At 40.0% G+C, this 25,581-nt stretch overlaps 1 protein-coding gene across 2 annotated transcripts in view; it reads right to left on the minus strand.

Annotated features, from left to right (window-relative positions):
• LOC137627779 (maleylacetoacetate isomerase-like) overlaps nt 1–25,581 on the minus strand; it is a 44,380-nt gene that overhangs the window by 10,835 nt on the left and 7,964 nt on the right. Inside the window, exons 2-7 of one of the 2 annotated variants that reach the window (XM_068359099.1) lie at nt 23,443–23,494; nt 21,317–21,378; nt 20,981–21,061; nt 15,180–15,257; nt 14,862–14,988; nt 11,825–11,927 (exon numbers count right to left, since the gene is read on the minus strand). In XM_068359099.1, the coding sequence (XP_068215200.1) occupies nt 11,825–11,927; nt 14,862–14,988; nt 15,180–15,257; nt 20,981–21,061; nt 21,317–21,378; nt 23,443–23,494 (503 nt within the window). Of the gene's footprint in view, nt 1–11,824; nt 11,928–14,861; nt 14,989–15,179; nt 15,258–20,980; nt 21,062–21,316; nt 21,379–23,442; nt 23,513–25,581 lie in introns of those variants that run through there. The other variant, XM_068359100.1, reaches the window with a different exon arrangement.

Raw genomic sequence — 25,581 nt, forward strand, 5'->3', positions numbered from 1 at the left:
CTTCTCCCCTGGGCTTGGGAGCTTGCAAGAGGTCCCGGACTGGGAGGACGACTGGCACGCACAGAAGTATCCTCATGCGCAACACTGACACTGACACTAGGCACAGCACTGGCACTAACACTTCCCACTGCACTTTTCACTTTAAGTTCCTTGACATCTGCCAAGAGAAGATTGTGGTCACTCACTAAAGACTCCACCTTATCACCTAGAGCCTGAATAGCACGTAACATATCCGACATATCAGGCTGAGCACTCGTAATAGGTTCGGGGGTCACCACTACAGGGGAAGGAAAAGGTTGAGGATCATGGGGGGAGGAATAAACCAAAGAGCGAGAAGAACTCCTCCTAACTCTCTCCCTCTCTAACCTAGTCGTATACTTGAGGAATTCATTAAAATCGAATTCCGAAAGCCCAGCACATTCCCCACATCGATCTTCCAACTGACAGGATTTTCCCCTACAGTCGGAACAAACGGTGTGAGGATCAACCGAGGCCTTCGGAAGACGCCTATTACAAGTCCTAACACTACATCGCCTAATTTTAGGAGCTTGAGAGTGGTCGGACATCTTGAATTTAGAGAACAGTCAAGGGGGAATTCCAAAGTAAAGCAAAGATCGTTAACCAATAAATCAATTTAATTCAAAAAGCTATCTAAGCTAAGGGAAAAGCTTCCTGTATAGCGAAGGCTAAATTTTAGAGCAATACTTCACCAAAACCGTGAACAAAGACTCCAAAATCAACAGCGTATCCATGTAGGTCTTGCCGGCGGCACGACAGAGGAAAAATTGAGGTGGTGTTGACAAGAAGTACTGGAGTACCTGACCACAGATGGCGCTGGTGAGTACACCCCCCTCTTGTATAGTGATCGCTGGCGTATCCCGTCCGTAGATTTCTGTCGGGCAACGGAGTTGACAGCTACATGATTATCGGGTAAGATTAATATTGAAAATTGGCCAGTAATCAGCTGGACTTGAACTACCACAAACACATTTACATTATGGAATAACTTACAATTTTCCAACAAGCTTAAAAAGAACCTGTTCTTGCTAACTTGCAGAAAATAACAACTTTGGAGCTAAGAAATCTGCAGTCTTCATAAAAAAAAACAAAGGAAAAATACCATTGGGGTCTACACTTCCATAAGCATCAAGGTCCATCAAGAAAGCTTTAATTTCGCGATAGAAAAGCTAAACTAGTTAGTTTAGCCTCAAGAAAACAGGAATGAGGAAGATCAGTTTCTCATTACTCTGCTTACTGTCAAACACATCAGCCAAAAAGGTTGCCCTTGTCTTTGGACAGTGAGTGGTCTACACCAAAGAGTGCAGATTTAAGGGTATTATTATTATTACTTACAAAGCTACAACCCTAGTTGGAAAAGCAGGATGCTATAATCCTGGGGGTTCCAACAGGGAAAATAGCCCAGTGAGGAAAGGAAACTAGGAAAAATAGATTTTAAGAACTGCAACAACACTAAAATAAATATTTACTATATAAACTATAAAAATTCCAACAAAGACAGAGGAAGAGAAATTAGATAGAATAGTGTGCCCGAGTGTACCCTCAAGCAAGAGAACTCAAACCCAAGACAGCGAAAGACCATGGTACAGAGGCTATGGCACTATCCAAGACTAGAGAACAATGGTTTAATTTTGGAGTATCCTTCTCCTAGAAGAGCTGCTTACCAAATATATATAACTTAAGAGAAATAATACTTATAGAGTTATGACAGCAAGACAAAAGAAAGTTGATAAAATTAGAAGGTCGAAGTAATATTGAGCAGAAGAAATAGAGGAAAGGGAGAGAAATTTAGATTCGAACTTGGGGAGCAATTTCCCCAATTTCGAGAGCCCTCTTGCCCGTCACCAAGTTTCAGCACGGGAATGAAATGCCGTGCTGAAGCTCAATGACTTCATCAAGGCATTCTCTCATTAAGAGGTAGCTTATGTTCATGGGTTGTGTTAGGAAGGGTTTCTTTCATGGTTAAATTGTATTCATTTTCAGGTGAAGCATACTCTCTCTGATCAAAAGCTCTAAGCTGAGTACAGTACACTATAGTTATTCCAAGTCAACTCTGATCTGTTACCTTTCTAAAGATGATAAGCATCCTGCTTCTCCAAATAAGCACGTCTACAATCATCATTGAACCAGGGTTTGTCTTTCACTCAGTACCTTAGCACATGAGAAGGGATATGCCTATCAATTACATTGACTAGATTCTCATTCAAAGGAACAACAGGATCAACACTATTATACAATTGTGACCAATTCAAGCCCAAAATATCACTCAAAATGCCATTCTAGTCTACTTGAGATTTCATGTAAATCTTACGAGTACGACACATCCGGGACAGGCTGCCCAGTCTTCACTACTAATGAAATCAGGGCATGATTAGATGTCACAACTGGAGAACTAACCTTACCTACTATAACACCAGGGGAGTCGGTGTATACGAGGACCAAGCAGTTACCAGACCTGTGAGTAACTTGATTTATGATTTGCTGACAGTCAGGACGATCAGTAAGAGAAACAGAATTTAACCACTCCCTATGGTGAGTATTAAAAACACCAAAAAAAACAAAAGAGGCCTTTTCTATCATCTTGTACCTTATCCATAATGTAAAGCGACAAACGAAGATAGAATCATCCTTGTCTGGATTCTGGTAGATCGAACACAAATAAAAGATGTTATGCCTGCCACAAACTTTTATTGATGTACAGTAATGGCATCCAACCGGCCCGAAACTTTTGCTTTCTTTCAAAATACACTGGAACCTTGACATACGATTGCCCTAATATATGAATGTTTTGAGATACAACAGAAAATTTTTGAAAATATATGCTTTGATATACAACGAAATATTTGAGATATGATTTTGCGATGTGATAGTTCTATAGGCGACCGATAGATGGCGTTCGGTCTGTTTGTTTGTTGTTGCTGCATCCTTAACACTTCGTTGTGTAGTTCGTTGTATTTCTGCCTATTTTTCATGTTATTTTGTCTATTTTATTATTTACCATGGGTCCCAAAGCTAAAGACAAAGCAGGTGATAAGAAAAAACCCAAGAAAATGATCTCGAAAATGCAATAATGCTTCCAAAACGAAATAGAATATTTAGTGAGAGAGAAATACGAATGATTTCTCTCTCTCTCTCTCTCTCTCTCTCTCTCTCTCTCTCTCTCTCTCTCTCTCTCTCTCTCTCTCTCTCTCTCTCTCTCTCTCTCTCTCTCTCTCTGTAATAAATAAAATCTTTTTTTTTCTTTGCTAAATCTCTTTTGATGCTGTATAATCAAGCACCACAGAGCTAAAAACTATAAAATATCGTGAATCGGAGGTAGCATGTCTTATTAATAAGGGAATTATTTGATCTAAAAATTGAGGTTGACGACAGACTAGGCAGGGTTGATCAGCTGATTTGAATGTAAACAATGCATAAGATTATAATTCGCTATGTTTTTAATTATAAATACGATACTAAAATGTGAATATTAAATGCAATATTATTGGATACAGTTAAGTAAAACGCCAGTGAGAAACAAGGACGAAACAAAATGACAAAGAGACGAGACAGGGGGAGGCGGTAGCGTGCGTGCAAGTGTTCAGATTGTCTGGACCTTGCGGTAGCACATTCCCTAAGCTAAATATACGCTAAATCAAATAAATTAGCGAAATCAATGAATTTGGAAAATGCGAGAAGGAATGAAAAATAGGAATGGGAATACGTGGAATGAGGGATAAGAAGGAGTTTAGAATGATTAATTAGATAAAAATTACGAATGAATGCTAGAAAAGTGAAGATCAATAAAATGGCGAAAAATAAAGACAACCCAAAGAGTTGGCACGATAGGCCCAGACCTGAAAGTTATGAAAGTCAGGAAAGTGAGGCCAAAAATGCCAGACATGAAGGTGATGATGAGTAAGTGTGTACGTAATTAAAAAAAAATAAATAAAAATTAGTTTACCAATGTTATTTCATTTGTGTTTATTACGTAATTATTAGTCTACATCTGTAAATAAAAAGAAAAAAAAAATTGTTCCCTGCCACTCCTTCCTACCTCCCCCTCCTGCTGGCCTCGCGTCATCTTTCGTTGTGGTAAGTGAAATTCCTTTATCTTTTTTTTTTATTAATTTTATTAAATTTATTATCATTTATCACAATACTATGTTATTTTATCATTGTGTGTTATTACTCGTTTATTTGTGTATAAATTGTGTATATCATATGTAATTTAGCTGTGTTTTGGTGTGGTTTCATAGCGCTAGAACGAATTAATACATATTACATTATTTTAAAGGGGAAAAAATGCTTTGAGATACAACTGTTTTGATATACAACGATGGTAATGGAAAGAATTAAATTCGTATGTCAAGGTTCCACTGTATCAAGAAGTTCCACTTTTTCAACTATGGTCAGCATCTTCCTTTACTGCTTAGGCTCATTACCAGAAGCCTTAGAAGCAGCAGGGTGTTTGGGTAGCATGATAAGGCTTGAAACAAAATAAAAACCCACTAAAACTTCACTAAACGCAGGAACAGTAATGAGACATGAACACAACTGATGCACATTTGTGAGAAGCTGCAAGGCGAGATGTTGCGAGGTGACGCTGTGCTCCCTGGCCTATCAGCCCCCAGGATACAAATCTCCGTGTTCTCATTGGTTGACTCCTGCTTGTCAGCCAACAGTGCGACATGTAAGGTCTCACATGAATACAGCCAAGGCGGGAGATCACGACTCTGTTTTTATCGGAATTTACTTTATTGTATCCCACAGCTTTGCACGTTTGAGCAGAAAATACACGAGAATTAAACATATGTATTTAAAAACCTGCAATGCACTGAGGCCAAGAATGGTAAGTATGCAGTAAAATAAAATTACCAAATGGCTTTACATATAATACCAAAGATGAAACGGTAAATACTTAGAGCAGTTGGTGAAGATGCAATTTCTGGAGGTCTATTAATAGTTTACAGTATGTGGTATATCCAACATACCCTTTTATAAGGTGTATCCAATATACCCATTTATATGGTGTATCTAATATACCCATTTATATGGTGTGCCCAACATATCCATTTATATGAGGTAACCAACATACTGCTCATTTCTCATAAAACCAATTACACATGAATGCATGAATCCAGTGCAACCACTCACATCTATCAGAAGTTTAATATAGGAATGGAAATATATTAGATGTGCTCTTTTAATAAAGCATACACTTGTCATATGAGTAATTACAGAAAACTAGAATAGTTCTTACTTTCTTATGCAGTAAAATAGATTAAGGGTGTGATACAGTTTGCATTGGTAACATGACTGCACAAGGAAGATGATAAAGTATAACCTTAAATTATCATAGTAAACCGTTTGCAAGGTAGGTAGAGTTCTGTTATCCAATTTTCATCCAATGCAATATCCCTGACAAATTTATAGAATATCTTGAAATGATTTTAACTAAAAATTTGTATGCATTTGTTATCCTCTGCAAGGTAAACCATATACAACTTGTCTGGGGATGGCCTAACCAAAGAAAACTGTCCAATGAAGTATAGCTGGTAACTGTGAGGTGCATTACATGAAGCACAGACAGAATTAGCAAATGGTCAAAATCTGAAAGGGTTATATACCATGCAGTACTAATCTGAACACAAAACGCGAAAGCATGCCAAAATGGGAACTGGAGAACCTTTTAACTTTCTTGAAAATCTTAAAAACATAATGCACTCAAGACCTTCATTTAGGGCAACTAAGCATAAAACTATACAGTATTACCATTACAATAGAATATCAAAATTAGTAAATAAAATAAGAATATTACAGAATATCAAGTAAATAATGACTGTACAATACAGTAAACGAACATCATAATCTCAATTCTAAAGCACACATACAATAAGAGACAATGATAGAGCATACCAATACGCATTTGAAAACCCCAAAAGTTAATGCTATTTCTGTTTTCCATTTCTCCTCTGCATAAAATGTCGTTTTTCAATTATAAAAGGGAATTAAACCACAATTAGTCATTTTCGTGCATATGGCAAACTGTAGACTGACATTCATTGTAATATCCTCAAATAACTTTGTAATAGACTAAGCATTCAATGCAGTAAGGTCTGCTGCATCGTTTGCAATGCAAACAATTTCATATGGTACTGTAACAGCCTCAATTTATTACTGTACTGAATAATGCAATTTAACGTAAGAAACAATTTAATTTTTCCCATAAGTTATCATTAACATGAAATGTATCTTCAAGTTTAAATTTCAATCACAAAATTTTCCCTAAAAATTAAAGTTATAAATTTTCATTTCAATGAACTCTCCTGTTTAAATTGCTTTGTCCTCAAATCTGGCTCAATATTGATGACATCCCAAAAAGGATTGAAATTTCCCAAGGCAACACCAGGTGACTAATGGTAATCCAAGGGGTAGGCAGCCACACCTACTTTATTCAAGTCTTCTTCATCACTCTACTATAACACAGTCAATATTTACCCCAGCTCCAGGAATTTCTATTGAAGATCTTTTGGCATTAGCATTTGTTAGACACATTAATGTACTACAATCTCTTTTCTTGTAAGTTAGCATTTGGCGATCATAAGATGATCTTATGGCTTTTGCCAGCTTCCAGAACTAATTTTTCAAATTCCATCTTCAAAAAAGGAAGTTACGACTGCATTAGAGCATAGATTTCTTTGTCAGGTAACATTTTAATTTGGTGTTGAAAGTTTTGAAGTTTAAGTAAAAAATCTCAGTCAAAATTACTTTCCTACAAATGACTACAGTACTGTATGAGATCTATGAAATAGTTTGCAACACATCATAATAAAATTTTCTAAGGAAACAAAAACCTTAAGGTAGAGAAAATAAATTAAAATGTAGCCTTTTACAAAATGATGATAGGCATGCCTAAAGAAAAAGCATTTTGTTAAATACCTTAATATGAAAAGGGAGACATTCCATAACCAAGAGGTAGAAAAGCAGAGTCCACACACTAATGCAAGCGCTCACAATCATAATTCAAAGCAGCAATAACACAATCAACCAAAATAAACTTTATACACAGACCCAACGACAATATCATATATCACCAACAAAAACTAATCTTACTCGACTCATTCAAACCCAGGTGATCAATTCAATATACACTTAAATCACAAATCTTATAAAGTAATTTGTATTTTTCCTAACTATACAAAACAGAGACCTTCAATAGGAGTATGCTTAGAGTGAAGCCGGTATCGGTGGTTAGCTGGAGGGTGGCAGGTAAATCCTAATCCCCTGATAGGCCACCGAGAACAACTTTGAACTTAAACCTAGAATTTGCGAGGTGGTTGTGGCAGGAAGTATAACTTCAAGGACTCAAGTTTGTTTGCACCTGTTAGGAAAATTATGAAACACTTAAATATTTGCAACTTGTTCCAGCACAAATACAAACCATTCTTTATCTAAAAGGATACATATCCTAAGGAGGGCAGAGGTAACTATAACCAGATTGGGTGGTTTACTTTAGCAGGAAATGTCAAAGCACATCGGTACTGTATAGGAACAGAAGTGAGTACTCACGCCAACTTCCTAATAAGCAGGGCAAGAAGATGAGGAAGGTGGTAGGCTAAGTTTGGTAGACGGTCAAGGATCTACCTTCACAGTATCCTTGTGGAGGCTATGTCTTTACATGCAGTATGGACACAAAGAAAAATGGGTTTGCATACATTTAACCATCCTCCCCTTCGTCTAGGAGGATAAGTGATAATCAATACTCCTAAACATAACTCCTCAGTGTTGTCAGGTGTATAAGGAAAAATGAGGAAAGAGGAGAATATGTAAAGAATAAGCCCTAGTATTCGGTGTACTGTATGTGTACAGTAGGTAAATGGAAAACGAACTGCAACCAGAGAGAAGGATCCAATGTACTACTGTTTGGCCAGTCAGAGGACCCATCTCAACGGATGGCTGCTTCCATGGCCAACCTACTACCTATAAAAGCTGGAACAAAGAAAATAATAGAAGTTCTGACATGAAAGTCACTCAAGGATAGGAGCTAAAGATACAATCATCAGGAGTCCAACAAGCATGTAGAAGACCAATCCTGTAGTGACGTAGCGCATTGAGACCAGTGGCGGAATGGAAGGCCACGATTGTGGTGCTCATATCATGGGATGGGTCTGCTGGGACGAGGCAGCTTTCTACTGTTAATATGTTCTCGCTGCTGACTGCTCTTATGAGTCACCTTGGTCCTTCCGCTAATTTGTTGTCCCTGAACTCTACAAAGAGAAAACGGATGAGGGCTGCACTAAACATCCTGCACGAGGATGTGCATGTCTGATCTCACACAAGACCAAGAAGTGATAGCAAGCACGTAAACATCTGTACTGTGCACCAAAACATTTTCTCTGGGAAGGGAAATACAATGCCTCCTACAAGACAAAGTGCTGATAAACATCATGTGAGTACCTATACATTACCAAGTGCTGGGTATCATCTTGATCTATACAGCTGAATTCTGAATAAGATATTGGTACATACATCTGAATTCTGGGTATGATCTTGGTACACACTGCTCAATTCTGGGTGCGATCTTGGTAATACTGCCCAGTTCTGGGTACAATTTTGGTACATACTGCTTGGTTCTGGGTACAATCTTGGTACCTAATCTAACATACCAAGCTCATGTACGGTGGGATCATCAGAGACACACAGCTCTTGCCTCACATATAAGGTGAGAACGTAACAGAACTGTCTTCCCAAGAAAATACATTCCCAATACCTACTGGCGATTTTCTCAAGTTTCTTTAAAAAGTTTGCATCACTGAAGTGACCCAGGAATGTTCAGGAGCTCTCTCAATTTTCTTCAAAAGTTTGCATCACTGAAGTGTCCCAGGGATGTTCAGTAGCAAGAGAAGGATGAGGATGGCTGCTAACATCATCATCACTAACGCGCACAGAACTGTATTTTCGGGTAAAGAAGCGTTCTTGATACGAAACCTCTTGCCTGATATGAGGCAAAAACATACTAGAATAGTCTTCCCAAGTGGATACATTCTCGTTAAGTAAATATGGTTCTCTCTACATGCTTCCAAGTCTTGGTGTTACCGAGTTTGTGCTTAGTCTCACATAAGACCTAGCTCTGGTAAAAGTAGCATGAGATCCTGTACCTTGTACCAAGATACCTTTCCAGTGAGGGTTGAGTTTTTGTACAACACTGCTCCACCCACAAAAATCATGTGGAGGGATTGGTCAAAGTCTCTTGAGACTTGGCTCGAGTGGTCATCCTGTGATATCGTGACTACAGTACTGTACTACTTCCATCTCTTCAAAACAGCAGGTGTCACATTTGAGGTCTCTTCTACAGGCAAGGTGATAAATGATGAGCGTGTACAACTTGGTTCTCTCTTTCAACTGTCCAGGGTAGCGGATAATGATGCTACAGTACCTTCATCCCTAATTCCTGTGAGCGTACTCTGTACCAGAAGGAGCAGGAAGTGCCGATACTTACTCCCCATACAGAATGATAACAAATATAAAGTGGAGTCTCTATGATTGCAAGAGCTGTTCAGATTGATCATGTGAAGCCACCTGCTTTAACTCAAGCACGAGGACGAGTGAGGATTTCTTATGTCATTGTCCAGTCTCAGAGTGGGAGGATCTCGTGACGTAGACCGATTGACTGACGACAGTGTAAGAAGATCTCAGTATATCAGTGTAGAATGCTGAGAGGTAGGTAACAGATGCCCAGCAACTCTAACGTTATGATTACTGAAGCATATGGAGTCCAAACACACAGAGTCCTACTAGCCCATGGATCCCAGATGTGTGGAGGGTCAGTCAGCTGCAGACAGGTGAGGAAGAGGTGTACGACATGACAGTCAGCTAATATCAGCAACCTCATCTTTGTTGATCATAGAGACTGAGCGAGTGAATCTCAAGTATGTGTGGAGCCCAATGCGCGTAGAAACCTGTACAGTCTGAGAACGTAAAGGTGAAGACCTTTCATGTTCTAGGTAGTATAGGAGCAGCCTCTACTCTCTCTGGAATTGTCGGAAAAAGTCGGGAAAGAAGGTAGCGCCTGTTATCCTGGATGAGGGTACAATTGCCCAGTTTCTTATGAGACTGAGTGCTGGTAGGCAGCATATGATCACTTGCACCACACATCACTCAGTGCTGCGTACGATCTTGGTATGTACTGCTTAGTTCTTGGTACACACCGACCTGACGTACAAAGGGAAAAATTGTCGGAGACACGGCTACGTTGACTAGTTATTTCAGACATCATCATCTTTAGGTGAAACGACATTACTCAGTCAAGGGCCCTGCACTTAGTAGGGGACAGAGTTGTGTGTACTCACATTTCTTCCTATGGGATCATTCTCGGCAAACATTCCTCCCAGTACAGGACAATACAAAGGTGCAGAAGTGCCATGTACCAATATTTCATCTCATTAAATAACAACTCTCGGCATGCACGCTTCCCTCTACAGTATCTCCCAAATGAGAGAGCAAGAGATCCTCCAGATAGGGGGAAGGAAGACGGCAAACTATTTCCCAACTTGCAATACAGTACATGCATTCAGCTTCAAAAGAGCTTTGAGTGCCAATGTTTCTTCCAGCTATGGAAAACTCTTGGCACTTACTTCTCTCAGTATGAGACCAAGCGCAAGTAAAAGGTGTGTGAATACCCATACCGAGTACCCAGACACCTTCCCATTGTTGAGTACAGTGATGTTCCTTTCTGCTTTGGGACAACATTCTGCACTTACTCATGAAGGGTGGTTCCTGGTACAACACTTTCTCCCACATGGAGAAACAGCAGGAATCACGCATTCACGATCCTGTTAATCAGCCTTCCAAGGCATCTTCGATAACATCTTCAACTTGTTCTACTCTAAAAGTAGTAGCAAAAACTCTCACAAAAATGAGGCAGCGTATTTGGAAGAACTTGAAATTTGCCTTCTACCGGGATGTTCAGGCCAATGACTACAGTACTCTCAAAGGGGAAGAGACCACAGGAACTCTTGTGATGAATCAGTACAACCAGTTGTTATGTCCTTACCGTTTTCCAGGATTAGAAAGACATAACAAGAAGGGTGGTGCCCTCTCTTTACACTTGACGGTAGCAAAACCTTCCTCGAGAGAAAACATCAATTTCTAGGGATTGCCAACCTCCTTAGGATTACATTGACATTGTCATTATCATCACGAGGCCTCACAAATCAAACAAGAATGTTGATATTTGCAAGCTTGCACAGAAAACTACCTCACAACTAGTTATTATGAAATAACTGCAAATTCTTCTTTGCCTCCGAATATCCCTTACACATGACAATTCACCAACACATTTATCTAAAAGAAAAAACTAAAGATTAAACAAGGCCGATGCAGACACTGGAAGTACATCTGTACTATCCAACAGCTGAAAGAAAAATGAGAGCTCAGTGGCCTATTGGATGGGAAGAGCTTCCTGCAACCCTCCAGCTAACTACTGCCACCTTAAGTTTCAACAGCTGTATCCAGCTTTGCTGTAAGCATACTCCTATTAAAGGACAGATGTTTGTATTTGTGTAAAAACAAAGATAAGTCACCTCTCTCTCTCTTTCCCTTAAGAAAATTAAAATGCTTTCTGATATTATGAATGCATTCAGCTTGAAATAAATTATTGGTTATTCAAAACTTTGTCAGAAAATAGAACAGATAATTGATAGTATCAAATGGGAAGTGTCCAAAATTACCTTGAAGAAGTTGAAAGAAAAATTTTAAAATTTAACAGTTACTGGATGATAGAAACCACCACCTTAGTTCTCAGTAACTATGCAATGTAACATACCTGTTTGCATTGTAAACTTGAGGCACAAGACAGCAATCAGCCAGAGAAACTTGGTCACCCACAGAATATTTACCTGCGCTCTTTGCTAGGACCTGCTCAAGAGCTGTCGAAAAATAAAATTCAAAGATAACTACATAGCTAAATTTACAATACAGTGATACCTCGGTACTCGACCATAATCCGTTCGAGATCCGTGTTCGACCTCCGATTTGTTCGAGTACCGAATTTTTTTTCCCCATAAGAAATAATGGTATATATTCTATTCCGTTCCCAAGCACTCGAACAGGCCCAAAATATTAATAAAACGTGTACCTAAACAACAATAATTATCTAAATGTGTATGAAATTGGTCAGAAAATCCTATAAAACAATTTTAAACCATTTACTGTACTAAAATAAAACAATTTTAAACCATTTTCTGTACTGTAGTGAACATACCTTTGAGCAGCGGTTCGATGGCATACAGGGATGGATGTGGAGAGGATGGAAGGGGGAGGTTACTGCTTGGAAGGAGAGTCCCCTTCCATGATGTGGCGGGGTAGTTCTCCTTCAGGAGTTGTTTCTCTCTCCAATGAAAGGGTGGGCAGATCTATTTCAGGGGTTTCTTCTCTTCTTTGTCTCTTCTTTGGAGGAGAAACAGGCTTTGATGTAGCAGCTTTCTTTTCTTTTGTGAAAAACTGGTCTATTGTTAATTGTTTCTTCCTCCTCTGCAGTATTCTTCGAAAATGATACATGACACTATCATTAAACATATGCACTGCCCGGTTTGCTACTGCAATTTCTGGGTGGTATTTTTCAGCAAAAGCCTGCACATCTGCCCACTTCGAACAAATTTCATTGATGAGAGAACTTGGAACATCCTCCCTTACCTCATCCTCTTCTGAAGATTCCTGCTCCACAATCAGATCCTGCTGCTGTTGTTGTTGCAGGTGCAACAATTCCTCCACAGTCAACTCGGTAGAATGGCTTTCTACAAGCTCATCAATATCATCCTTGTCGACCTCAAGCCCCAAACTCCTGCCCATGACAACAATTTCCTCAACGACATCAGTGTCATCAGAAATTACAGGGGTAGCAGTGCTTGGACCCGCCTCTGGTTGGAAACCTTCAAACTCCCTCTCTGTGACACATGATGGCCACAGCTTACGCCAGGCAGAGTTCAATGTCCTATAGGTCACACCTCGCCAAGCTTGGTCAATCATGTTAACAGAGTTGAGGATGCTGAAGTGTTCCTTCCAGAATTCCTTTAGGGTCAACTTCGTGTCACTGGTCACTTCAAAACACTTTCTGAAAAGGGCCTTGGTATAGAGTTTTTTGAAGTTTGAAATGACCTGTTGGTCCATGGGCTGGAGTATGGGAGTAGTATTGGGGGGCAAGAATTTGATTTTGATAAAGCTGTATTCTTCTTTCAAGTCATCCTCGAGACCTGGAGGATGTGCAGGAGCATTGTCCATAACCAGAAGACATTTCATTGGCAAGCTCTTTTCAATGAGGTAAGCCTTAACCTGGGGGGCAAACACTTCGTTTATCCACTCAGTAAAGAATTGTCTTGTGACCCAAGATTTAGTGTTCGAGCGCCACATAACTGGTAGTGCACTTTTACAAATATTATTTCGTTTGAACACCCGGGGGTTGTCCGAGTGGTACACTAACAAGGGTTTGATCTTGCAATCGCCACTTGCATTTGCACACAGCAACAATGTTAGCCTATCTTTCATTGGCTTGTGACCTGGCATCTTCGTCTCGTCCTTGGTAATGTACGTATTGGCTGGCATTTTCTTCCAAAATAACCCAGTCTCATCACAATTAAAGACTTGTTGTGCGATCAAATTTTGTTCATTTATGTACCGATCGAATTCCCCCACGTATTTATCGGCTGCAATTTGATCCGAACTAGCTGCCTCCCCATGCCTAGTAACACGATGAATACCTGTTCTATTACGAAACTTTTCAAACCAACCCCTGCTCGCTTTAAATGTAAATGAATCACTTTCACTGGTACTCGGACTTTTCTTCACTAATTCTTCATAGATATGCAACGCTTTTTCACAAATGAACGCTTCACTAACACTTTCCCCGGCCAACTGTTTTTCTTTAATAAATATTAAAAGCAACTTTTCCATCTCCTCAATCACTTGTGGCCTTTGCTTAGTTACCGCCGTAACTCCCGTTGCAACATTCGCCTTCTTAATCATTTCTTTATGCTTTAAAAACGTAGAAATGGTCGACTTCGCCATTCCGTATTCTACCGCTAAATCGGACACTCGTACACCATTCTCATATTTCGCTATAATTTCCTTCTTCAACTCGATCGTTGTTCGCACTGTTTTCCTCTTCTCCTTCCCCTTAACACTCATTACTTTCTTGGGACTCATTATGAAAGCTAAAAAAGCAATTAAAAGCACTGAAAATCACTAAATCACAACGAATGCTGATCGCGCGTTGTCTGAGTGACGCTCTCGAGAGAACTGATGCTTCCCGAACAAGCGAGAGTGGCCGAGATGGCGCGATCATCACAAAGCCCATGCGGTCGTCACGTGTTCGGCTGGTCGAGTACCGAATTTTTGGTCGAGCACCGCAGCAAAAATTTCTCGAAAATTTTGGTCGAACTCCGAATTGTTCGAGTATAGAGTCGTTCGACTACCGAGGTATCACTGTACAATGTTTCTGAGGCACCTTAATTACCCCACCAATAATAAACAAATTTATCTCAATTGAACTTCTTAATCAATACCCATAAAGATTATGTTGCTTAATATATCAAAATACTGAATTCTTTTAAATTGAACAGAAAAACTTACAGAAAAGCTTATCTACTATGCAATTGAAACTTAAAAGTTTGTTTACAAAAATTCAAATAGATTTCTTACTATCCAAAACTAATTAAATGTAAGTATTTAAGCAATGTAATCCAATACAAGGTCGACCTTATTCTTTTCAAGTGTTGAGATAACACTCATTCAAACTATCAAAATTCAGAAAACAGTCCCTAAATCTGAAAACAACCGATGTTTATAAACTGGCAGTAGATAATTACCTATAAATCCCTTGTTAATGTAGAACTGTGCCCACTCCATCTTTTTTTCATCACCTATTTTCTGCAAGACTGACAAGTTCTGCAAAGGCTGAATGCCGGAGCCAATAATCTCACAGATCTCGCGTACCTTCATGGAAGTCAAGATAGAAAATATATAAAAAAATGTTGAAAGTGTATTTCCCAAAATCTTAATCAGGATTGCTAAATGAATTATTAAAGACTGTTTATTTAAAAGGAAAATTGCCTATTCAAAGCAAATCAAAGAAATAGAAACTGTACCTATAATAAAAACTGTACAGAAATGTATTCATAACAAACCTTAGCTCTAAGTAATGGGTCCTTGGGTAACATTGGCTGTTGTGGGTACACTTCCTCTAAATATTCCATGATGCTGATCTGCAAAAGATTTTCCATACATGTTAATATCAATACATTCTTTCCTAATCTTAAATATGTTCGTACATATGATTACTAACAAAGAAATAATTGATAAATAGTACAGACTGTGTATGATTAAGGTCTTGCCTAATGAAGGCATAACCTATCATACACCATAGTCTTTTCAAACTACAGAAATGGGATACCATCAGAAGGTCCTGAACTTACAAACACAAATCCAACTGAAATCATAAATACCAGATATTGTATCAAAAGTTCATTATGAAATACAGTACTGTAATAAAATAATAATTTAATGCGGCAAGCAAGATGACATTTACAATATGAAACAGGAATATTTGTCGACTTTTGTAGCTGAAAAGCATAGGCATGGGAGTTAGGTGAAGCCTACCCTAGGGCAGAATTTAACAAACCTTGACTTACAAACAGCTTCTTAAAACCTATTAAGTTTGAAGGATGAGGACTTTCTGTAGTACAGACTACTGTTAAAAGTTCTGTAATCCATTACGAAAATGGCAAATTTTTAAAGTAATTTGTATTTTTCCTATCTATAAAAACCTGAATCCTTTATTAGGAGTATGATTTCAGTGAAGCTGAAACTCGGCTGTTAAAATTTACAATGAGGTGTCAGTAGTTACCGGAGGGTAGTGGGGGAACCCCCAGCACCCCTGTCAACCCAAAAAGTAGCCACTTTGACCTTCATCTAGGGCTTGCGGGTTGGATGACGCGGTAAGTATAGCTTAAAAACTCAATTTTGTTTAATTAGGAAATATACAAATTACTGTACTTTAGAAATATGTGATTTGTTCCTACATAGATACAAACCCTTGTCCTTTAATAGAAGGCTTATCTTTAGATGGGAGGAAGTCCCTGTAACCAAACTGACTGGTTTAAAATCCCAATGTAAGGCTAAAACAAAGTGATGGGTTTTTCTTTCTATCCATCCTCCTCCCCCTAAGCAGAATGAGAGAAAAGCACTTCTATCTTAATCTAAACAGAATAGTACCTCAGTATGATAGCCTACCTGCACCAAGGTCCAATCTAGTGACTTAACAGTTCAATTGTAGCACTCCATGGTTTAAAGGCCACTCATGAATGGAGGAGGCAATGGACAGTGACAATGCCCTAGCTCGCAGAACAAAGTCCTAGAGACTAACCATATATACTGTACATATGATCAGCACCCAACCCCTTCTCCACCAAAGCTAAGACCCGGAATGGCCAGACAATGGCTGCTGATACCTTGGCAGGTAAACCTATAGGCTCCCCCAAAACCCCCATCCTTAGCTCACATGGATGGTGAGCTTGTAGCTACTACAAGAAGCTATCAAGCTTGAGCGGGACTCAAACCCGAGTGACGATCACCAGACAGAAAAGTTTCAAATGGGCCACCACAACCCTTGAAGAAGGAAAAGAGACCAAACATTCTTGCTCTCATCCTATCTTAGGCAAGAAGCTTCATGACTTGTGAGGGAGCTAGGTATGCTACACCACTTGAGCTGCTAACGCAGATCCTAAAAAAAAGCATATTGAGCGACTTGTGGGTGCATTTCCGTGAATAGTGAGCTGTGAAAGTTGTCTCGCATTTGCAAATTCTGGCCTTCAGAACTTGGACCACTAACAGATTCTTCCTAAAGGCTAACATGGCATCTACTTTTCTGACCTAATGAGCACTAGCCTGTGGCAGTTACTCTGGCCCACTTGCTCCCTGGGTTTAAAGTTTGTTAATTGTCTCTTGAAGCCACAAGGAGAAGGTACTTTTGGAGATCTTTTTAATAATGCCAGAGCTGATGAAGAGGTACTAGTCGTGGTCTGAAGGGTTGAGTCGACTTCAGATAGCCTCTTAGTTCTTTCAGAGGACAAAGAAGTAAATCATCTGGATTATCAGTTACTTCCCAAGTGAGGACATAAAGAAAAAGATGCAAACATCATTTTGGTCAAACATCGTATTGTTTAAGGCCAGATTCTGAGTTTTCCCCAAAGAGACTGGAAAAAAAGGATAGCAAAACCTTTCTCCTCCCATCGGAATGACCAAGTAGATACGATAAGCCCTCCCACTCTCTTTGTCGTCGCAAGGGCCAATATGAAGATAGCCTTCAGAGTAAAGTCCTAGTTAGACACCTGCCTTAAAGGTTTGTAAGGGGCCATTTTAAGGGACCTCAGAACCCTATAGTCACCTTCCACGCAAGGAGTTTCAGTATTCTCAATGGGCAAGGCTGCTCAAAGCTCTTCATGAGCATTGCTAACTCTCAAGATGAGGATAGTCTACACCTTTCAGTCAAAAGACTTGGCTCAAGGCTGATTGATAGCCTTTCACCAGTGAGACTGATAGGAACCTATCTCTATGCAGAAACACAAGAAAGTCGGAGATTAGTTGAATATAGGATCCTTCTACAGCACCAATCACAGTAGATTGCTCATTTTGCCTGGTAGACTGCAGTGGAAAACTTTCGAAGGTAACCAGACATCTACGCTGTGCCTTGCAAAAAGACTTTCACTAGGAGATGCTGGTTAGCCTCTATCCATGAAGTGACATTCATGTCACTGGAGTGTGGTGCCTCTGTAGGAGGGTAGGAAGGGCTGGCAGAGCTAGTTGAGCGAAATGGTTAACTACTAGAACCTGTCAGAATCATTAGAAGGTCTGGGTACCATTCTCCTTGGGGCCACTTGGGGCTACTAATGTCATCTTGATGTTTGGAGCAGATATAACCCTGCTAACCATCCTTTGAATAAGGCAAAATGTTGTAAAAGTAAAGATACCTAGGCAGTCCTACAGATGATGAAATGCATCCTCTAATGTCACCACCTGATCTGGTACTGGTGAAAAGTACATCAGGAGCTTCTTGTCGAGTCTCATTGCAAAGAGGTTGATTCTTGGGAACACCACAAAGTCAAGAGGCTTCTTGTCACTTGAAGATAAAGGGAACACTCTTATCAGACCACTTGCCCTATTGACTTGCGGATTTTGATTGAATGATCAAATCGACTTGCGGTGTCAGCAATCATATTCCTTATCCAGAGAAAGAATCTTGCCGACAGCTCGACTGCATTGTTTAGCGCCCACTCATGAAGTCTATTCACCAACCGGCAGTGGTGATGAGAAACAATGCCTCCTTGCTTGTTGAAGCATGCCACTATGGTAGTGTCACTCATCAATGCTACCGAGTGGCCTATAAGTGATGCTGGAATGACTGCAGCACAAAAAGAGCTGCTTTTATTTCCTAAAATTCAGCGTAGACTCTTCTCCTCGTGATCAGCAGTCTGCGACAAATTGGTTCCTTAGATGGATGCCCTAACCTTCTTTTGACATGTCCAAAAAAGGTAATAGATTAGGGGGAGGACAATTCAAAGGAATTTCTTTCTAGAGATATTGTCACTCAATCGGCAACCTAGATCGGATCTTGCCTCCTGATCTATAGTATTTAGCTGATGGGGTGGGTTGCTGATTGGTGACCAGAGTCTCTTCAGACACCATTGAAGTGACCGCTTGTAGACAGATGTGAAGGACAAAGAGCATTGAATAGGGCGCACTATTATTCCAAGTCTTGTGACCCAATTACCCGAAAGAAACTCTCTTCCCTGTATCACGCCTACTACTATCCTTAAATATTCCATTCTCAGCTTGGGCGTGAGGCTGGACTTCTCCAAATTTACTATGATCCCCAGATTGTGGCAAAAGGGAATAAGTTTGTCCCAAAGTTGAAGGAGTTGCCTTCGGAAGGATGATAGGATCAGCCAATCCTCCAAGTACCTCAGTAGCCAAAACCTGTTGGCATGTACCCAAGCAGATAGAGTGAGAATACTCGAGTGAATACTTGGGAGGGCAGTCGACAGGTCCAACTGGAATACCTTTTCCCCTAGGATGAAACGGAGGAATTTTCATGACGACTGATGGAACCCAATTTGGAAATGAGAGTCTTGGGTCCAGAGAGAGCTTACAATCATACTTCTTAAGGGTTGCTTTTACGGTGCTTGCTGTCACCATCTTGAATGGAGATTATATCTTTTGATCTAGTACCAAGCCTGGGTGGACTCTGAAGATTCTTCCTAGATAGGGATATCTCTTGCAAGTGAGTTCTATAAAAGCTCTGCCATGGTGTTCGAGAGTGACAGCACTTCTTAAGAGTGGATTCCAGGATAGCAAATTAGCTGTACACTGAAGCATGTCTGGATGATAGTGCCAGAACCGGTGACTTTATAGCTGAGCGTATTCTACTTGGGGAGCACATATACTCATACACACACAAACAAAAGAATGTACACTATCCGAAAAACATTCACATTCATAGTAGTGTGCATAACTTGTAGACTTTTCTTTAATCAAAGAACAACCAGTGAGTGCAAGTGAACAGTATCTCTCTCTTGAACAATAGAACTTTCCCCAAGGGTATACTATACATGAATATTGGAACGTGCATGATTTGGAGCGCATAAGATCAGGAGAGCGCGTTTGTGCGCGACTAGACGGATGCTTGTTATATGAGTGCATTCAAACACTACCAGACAAATACTTGCTATTTAAGTGTACTTGAGCACCACCAAAGGAATGCTTGCTATTTGAGTGCATTTAAGCGCTAACGCTTTCCAAAAATGTAGGGAGCATAGGTACGTTGGGGAGTGCGGTGTCAAAGGAGAGCACTTGATCATATAAAGGCCAAGGAATTGATGAATATTCCTCAATTAGCAAGTGCAAGCAACTGCTTACTAATTGGAGTGTGTGCACAAACAAAAAATGCCCCTTCACTAAAGATTGTGCATGGATAAGCGAGCATTCAAAATCTAATGTTCATGAATCCATGGGAGAGCGTGCGTCAAAAGGAACATCTCCAGTTCACAGGAATTTGCCCTTAATGGGGAACACGCATGAAGAGTAGATCCAATGCATGTGTGCTACATTGGGAACTTGACAGAGTAGATGGTACTTGTGATCAGTAGATCACACACGAGCATGTGAATGCTCAAGGCATTCCTCACTGGAGGGAAGACCAAGCAGTCATGACACCTGCAATAAGGGAACAAGAATGGGGATCCATGGCCAACAAGCTAATGAAGGTTCCGCACTGCAAGCTGGAAACTCCTGGGCAAATCCCCCTACCTAACCATGGTTTCTCCAAAGTCTAAAGGTAGGTAGAGAAAATTAAACAAGTCGAATTTGGAACATAAAGCATACGTCTATATAACTCAGTGGCTGAAGTTAAATATCAACAGACTTGTTCCAGCTTCCCTGTAAATATACTCCTGTTAAAGGACAGGGGTTTGCATCTGTGTAGGAACATAGAGCTATCTTTTCCCTCAAAAAAAATTATTTATATTTCAACTTTAAAACTTATGAATGGAACAGTCTTTTCTTACTTCAACAACTGAATCATTTTCCTACATCAAAAGAATTGAAGTAAAAACTAATGGGTCCCACAAGGCACTGATGAATGCGATGAATATGTATCTCTTATGGTTAAATAATGCTCATCAAATACACATTCAAATCCAAGATTTATGATTCAGACTACATTTTAAGTGTACAGTAGTCTCCCTAATTTCCATTGTACTCCCTTTTAAAAATTAGGTTCTATTACAATTATTTGTAAATCTCCTCCAATTAGGAATTTCCCTTCCTCTGAACCCCAAATTTCAAGGGTATTCACATAATGGGGTTCAAGAGTTAACTAGTATCTTATATAAATATGTTATACTGTATGTACTGAAAATAAAACCATACTCACCGACTGAGTTAAAGTTTGGTTGTTGATAAACAGAGCCGGCACCTGGCCCATAGGATTCGTCTTCTTGAACTCATCACTAATCTACAAAAGCATATATACTGTATCAAACAGATCTACAAAAGCATATATACTATATCAAACAATGTAAAAGCTTTTAATGCAATTGACTTTAATTCATGTTTTTTTCTTCAAATCCTTAAAGACATTACTGTAAACTATTCTCCACAATGGTCACTTAAATATACTCTTGATATCATTTATAGAGAATACAATCCTGTAAATCTTGAACTACTGTAATGACGTAGAATAAAAATGCAATAAGAATAAAAAATTTACCTGCTCTTTTTTTAAGAGATTTATTGGCTTGGTCTCATAATCAATGCCTTTGTGTGCAAAAACTGAAAAAGATAAGAAATTTATTAAATTTTAAAAGTACATGGTACAAATTTTGAACTTAATTTTAAATAAATCTGCAACTAGAGTTAAAGTACAAATTGACTACTAAGTCAGCAAGGTATATTCTCTAATTTTCATCTACAGTACCTTGGTACAGTAATACTGTGCAGTATTCTATACATCTTCAGATGAGGAGGTTTACCACTTGGAACTGAAGAGCTCTACTGCTCCAAATATGAAAATATACCTCACTGACAATATTGCAAGTTTTCACTATCACAAATATCTCATCCTTAAGCGTAAAAGATTAGTAAAAGGATTGGATTGTATTTGTGAAATTTGGTTAAATAGCCAAGTGCTAGGGCATTTGAGGTAATTCAGTGCCCAAGAGGATCTACAGTAAAACCCTAGTGACAATATGTAAAAATTAGAAGAGGTTGGACATCAAGATGGAAGAAAGGAAGCAAGAATTGAGGTAAAATTTTAAATATAAAGGAAGAACAGCTAGGGACCAAAAAACACTGCAGACTCTGAAGTTATGCCCAAAGTGAACCAGATAAGGTGCATGGTGTGTGCCTGGGTTACAGATGCAAGAGCTAAAGGTTCTGACACTACAGGTGCCTGAGACTGATCTGCACGCTCTACCCCATAAGGGTATGATGACACAGCTGTTAGCGAGCGAGCACAAGCCACTGTGGGGGGACAGCTGGGAGCATGTCATGTTAGCAAGTGGTATTGCTCTCGCTCATTCCAAGTGAAAGAATGGATTGCACGTGATCTTCAGGGAGCTCCAAAGAGCTGGAGCACACTGGCATTAAAACAAGCCAGTGATTCTGATTTACCTTTATAGATAAGACTACCAGGTGAGGGTGACAACATGCGCTATGGATCCCCGAAGCGTTAGCCAACTCGAGAGAAAGCAGGAATGCCAGCTTCCACCTAAGCTATGGATCCCCGAAGCGTTAGCCAACTCGAGAGAAAGCAGGAATGCCAGCTTCCACCTAAGCGCTGGGCATACACTCGCGCGAGTGTCACCCCAAAGATGTTCAGATAGGCGAGCACCTGGAGGCAAGACACCAAGAAGGAGAATCCCTCCTCTCAGCTCTAGAAGAGGATGAGCCGAAGCCACCCACAGCAGGAGCACATACTCTTTCCTGCTGAGGCCCCTAAACCAACACATCCACCAGCCTATCCTTACATGATCCCCAAGGAAGGCCAAAGCAGAAGCAAGATGTTTTGTATGCTAAACTCCCCTCAAAAGGAAGACCTTCCCGTTTCGCCAAGGAAAATGGGAGGAGCTTCCTGCCTCATAGGTTGCCCCAACTTCAAAGGGCCACCCCTCTTGCCCGATCACACTTTGGAGAAGGCCCACTGTGAAGAACCAGAGGGGAGAGAAGCAGGCAAGAGGGAGAGAAATTGGGATTTTTCAGTTTTGAGGACGAACCTGAAGGTGATGAGTCCCTTTTAGAATTCTTCCTTTTCCTGCTGTACAACTCCCACTGGGAAGATAGCCACTCCTAACACTCGTTGCAAGGAGACACCTGCACGTAGAAGTGTCCTCTGCATGAAAAGCAAAGAAGGCGAGGGTCAGTCTCCAGCTTAGACATGAACGTGTCCCGCACCCATGGCCCAACTTGCAGGCACAATTTTGCATGTCTGGCATAGTAATAGCAAGTAAATCCAGAGCGAGGGAAGAATGTCTTTTCACACCAGCAGCTGAAATCAAAGTGGTTTGTCAGTGAGGGAGGGGTGTTTGCCTCCCTGCTGCCAACAAATAACAACCAGTCAGTTGTTGACACCTTCTTATAAAAGTTTTAATGGCTGTATTCCAGCTTCGCTCTTAGGCCTATTCTCTCATGTAAAGATCGAGGGTTTGTATGTGAAGGAACAAATCTATTCAAATGTGAGGTTGAAAAAACCCTAGACATAAAAAGTGTGTATGTATTCATGGATTTACATTATAATACAAATACTACATGAATGCACAAAAAGAATTTTTTTTCCTATCCAATTGTAAGAAATTTCTTCAGCTTTGAATATTAAAGAATACTCAGTATTGTACTTACCAATTCTGATACGCCATGAGCATGAGCTCCTAAAATAAGAGTACAACACTGGCTGCAAAGAAAAAGACATTTGGATAAATTAATAAAATAAATCCCAGGAATTTAATGAAACCACAAGTTGAAAACCAGTATTGTAATATAAAGTCTATAATACTTTTACAAATTTACAAAACTTTTAAAATCACAAATTCTTAAATGTAATTTTTATTTTTCCTAGCTACAGAAACCTGGGTCCTTTAACAGGAACAAGAATTCAGTGAAGCTGGAAAGGCAGATTAAACTTCCAACAAAGTAGGGTACTGCAGTCAATCGTAGCGGATGTGATGAAGGTAGGCCCCTTGACCTTAACCTAGGACTTGCAGGGTGGTTGAGGCAGACAGAGTAAGTTGAAGGACTCAGGTTTGTTTAGTTAGGAAAAAATACAAACTATACTTTTAAAAAATTAGTGATTTGTACCTACACTGAATGCAAACCTTCGACCTTTAATAAGAGACTCGTCCTTAGGAGGGAAGAAGTACCTATGACTAAACTATAAAGTTTAGTAACCTGAAAATACCAACGTACTTTGGTCCTATGGAGGAGCAAAAGTGATGATCCTCTCAACCTCCTAACTACCGGAGCATGAAGACGTCGCAAGGGTTAGGCTAGGTCCCAACCAGTAGACTGGTAGTTGGTCGCAGAGTAACTTATATCCGAAAGGATATGTTTTTTAAATGTAAAGTTATTGCGAGAAATGGGTTTGCATACATTACTTTCATCCTCCTACTCATCTGGAAGGATGAGGGGAAATATTTCAATACAAAACTTATCCAGTCATGAAGCTTACCTGCATCTAGTGTCCAGTCTAACACGTTACAGTATGGAATTACTGCTGTAACAAAGGAGGGGAAAAGAGCAAAGGAGAAGGACCAGAAATTCTTACCTCTACTACGATTACGTCACAACTGCTATCTTGGACAAGATGCTTCTTTTCCCGTGAGGGAGCTAGATTCGCAACACAACATGTTGAGTAGCTACCAAAGGACCAAGGCTAATGTTCTTCAGGGGCCTGTGGGTCAACTCCCTTATATAGTTAGCAGCAAAAGTGTCTGTTGTAACACATTCCTGACTACAGGACTAGTACCACCGACTGGTTCTTCCTTATGATTAGTGTAGATCTGATATCCCTGACTTTGTTGACTCAAACTGGAATGGTCCTTCCATTCTTTCGTCAAATCAGCAAGTCTGGAGGCACACAGGACAGAAGAAGCAATGATCTTGGACATCTTTTCTTTACCCTATCAATAAAGCAGTCTCTTGGGTGCTCTGCAAGGGGACATAAGTTCTCTAGGTAACATGGTTGTTTCCTCACAGGACAGAGGAGCGAGTCACCTTGGACCCGACAGCTAGTAAATAAGAGATGGAAAAGAACTTAAATTTGGAGTTGTGCCAAGCTAAATTCTGGCTTTAGACACAAACTCTGGATCAAAGGCGAGGATGACATTCCTCTATTTGAGAATGAATCATGATATCCCAAATGTCACGCGGTAACAGTGAGACTCGTGAGTAGTTTTGGGGTCAGATCCTATCTGAAGTCAGGTCAATAGTTCTTGCATGGTCCACTTGAGACACCCGAGGACTCTAGCGACATTCCAAAGAGGCAGAAGCCCCGGGAGAGGGAAGCTCGTTTAGAGCTACTCACGAGCCTAGGTTGACAATCCAAAGAGGGATTAAAGCCCTTTAGTCCAAGATTTTATCGCAGAGACTGAGAAGAGCTCCCTTGTTGAAGAAAGATGAGAACCACAATCCATTGCAGAGGCTCCAACCGAAGAAGTATCCATTCTACAAAGCCCCTAACAGGAGATGGTAGTTCTACTGGTTCCTCAAAGAGGAGTATCAGGAGATCTAGAGACCATCCATAGTATGAACTTGAAGCCACCAGGGTATAATGAAACCGATACCGTCAACAGACTGTTGAGTTAACAGTAAACCAGGTATGCGAGCAGAAAGGCAAAGGCCTTCAGAAGTAACTGGTGTGCTGGAACTTGACCAGAGCACTGCTGAAATTCCTGGGACTGGGGGCAGTCCACTGGAAGAAGTTCTAAAACTGGAGAGCAGTATAGTATTTTGGAAATTTCGGTTAAACTGGTCCTACTCCCT

Source organism: Palaemon carinicauda, chromosome 35 (genome assembly GCF_036898095.1).
Source record: "Palaemon carinicauda isolate YSFRI2023 chromosome 35, ASM3689809v2, whole genome shotgun sequence".
Taxonomy (NCBI): Eukaryota; Metazoa; Arthropoda; class Malacostraca; order Decapoda; family Palaemonidae; genus Palaemon; species Palaemon carinicauda.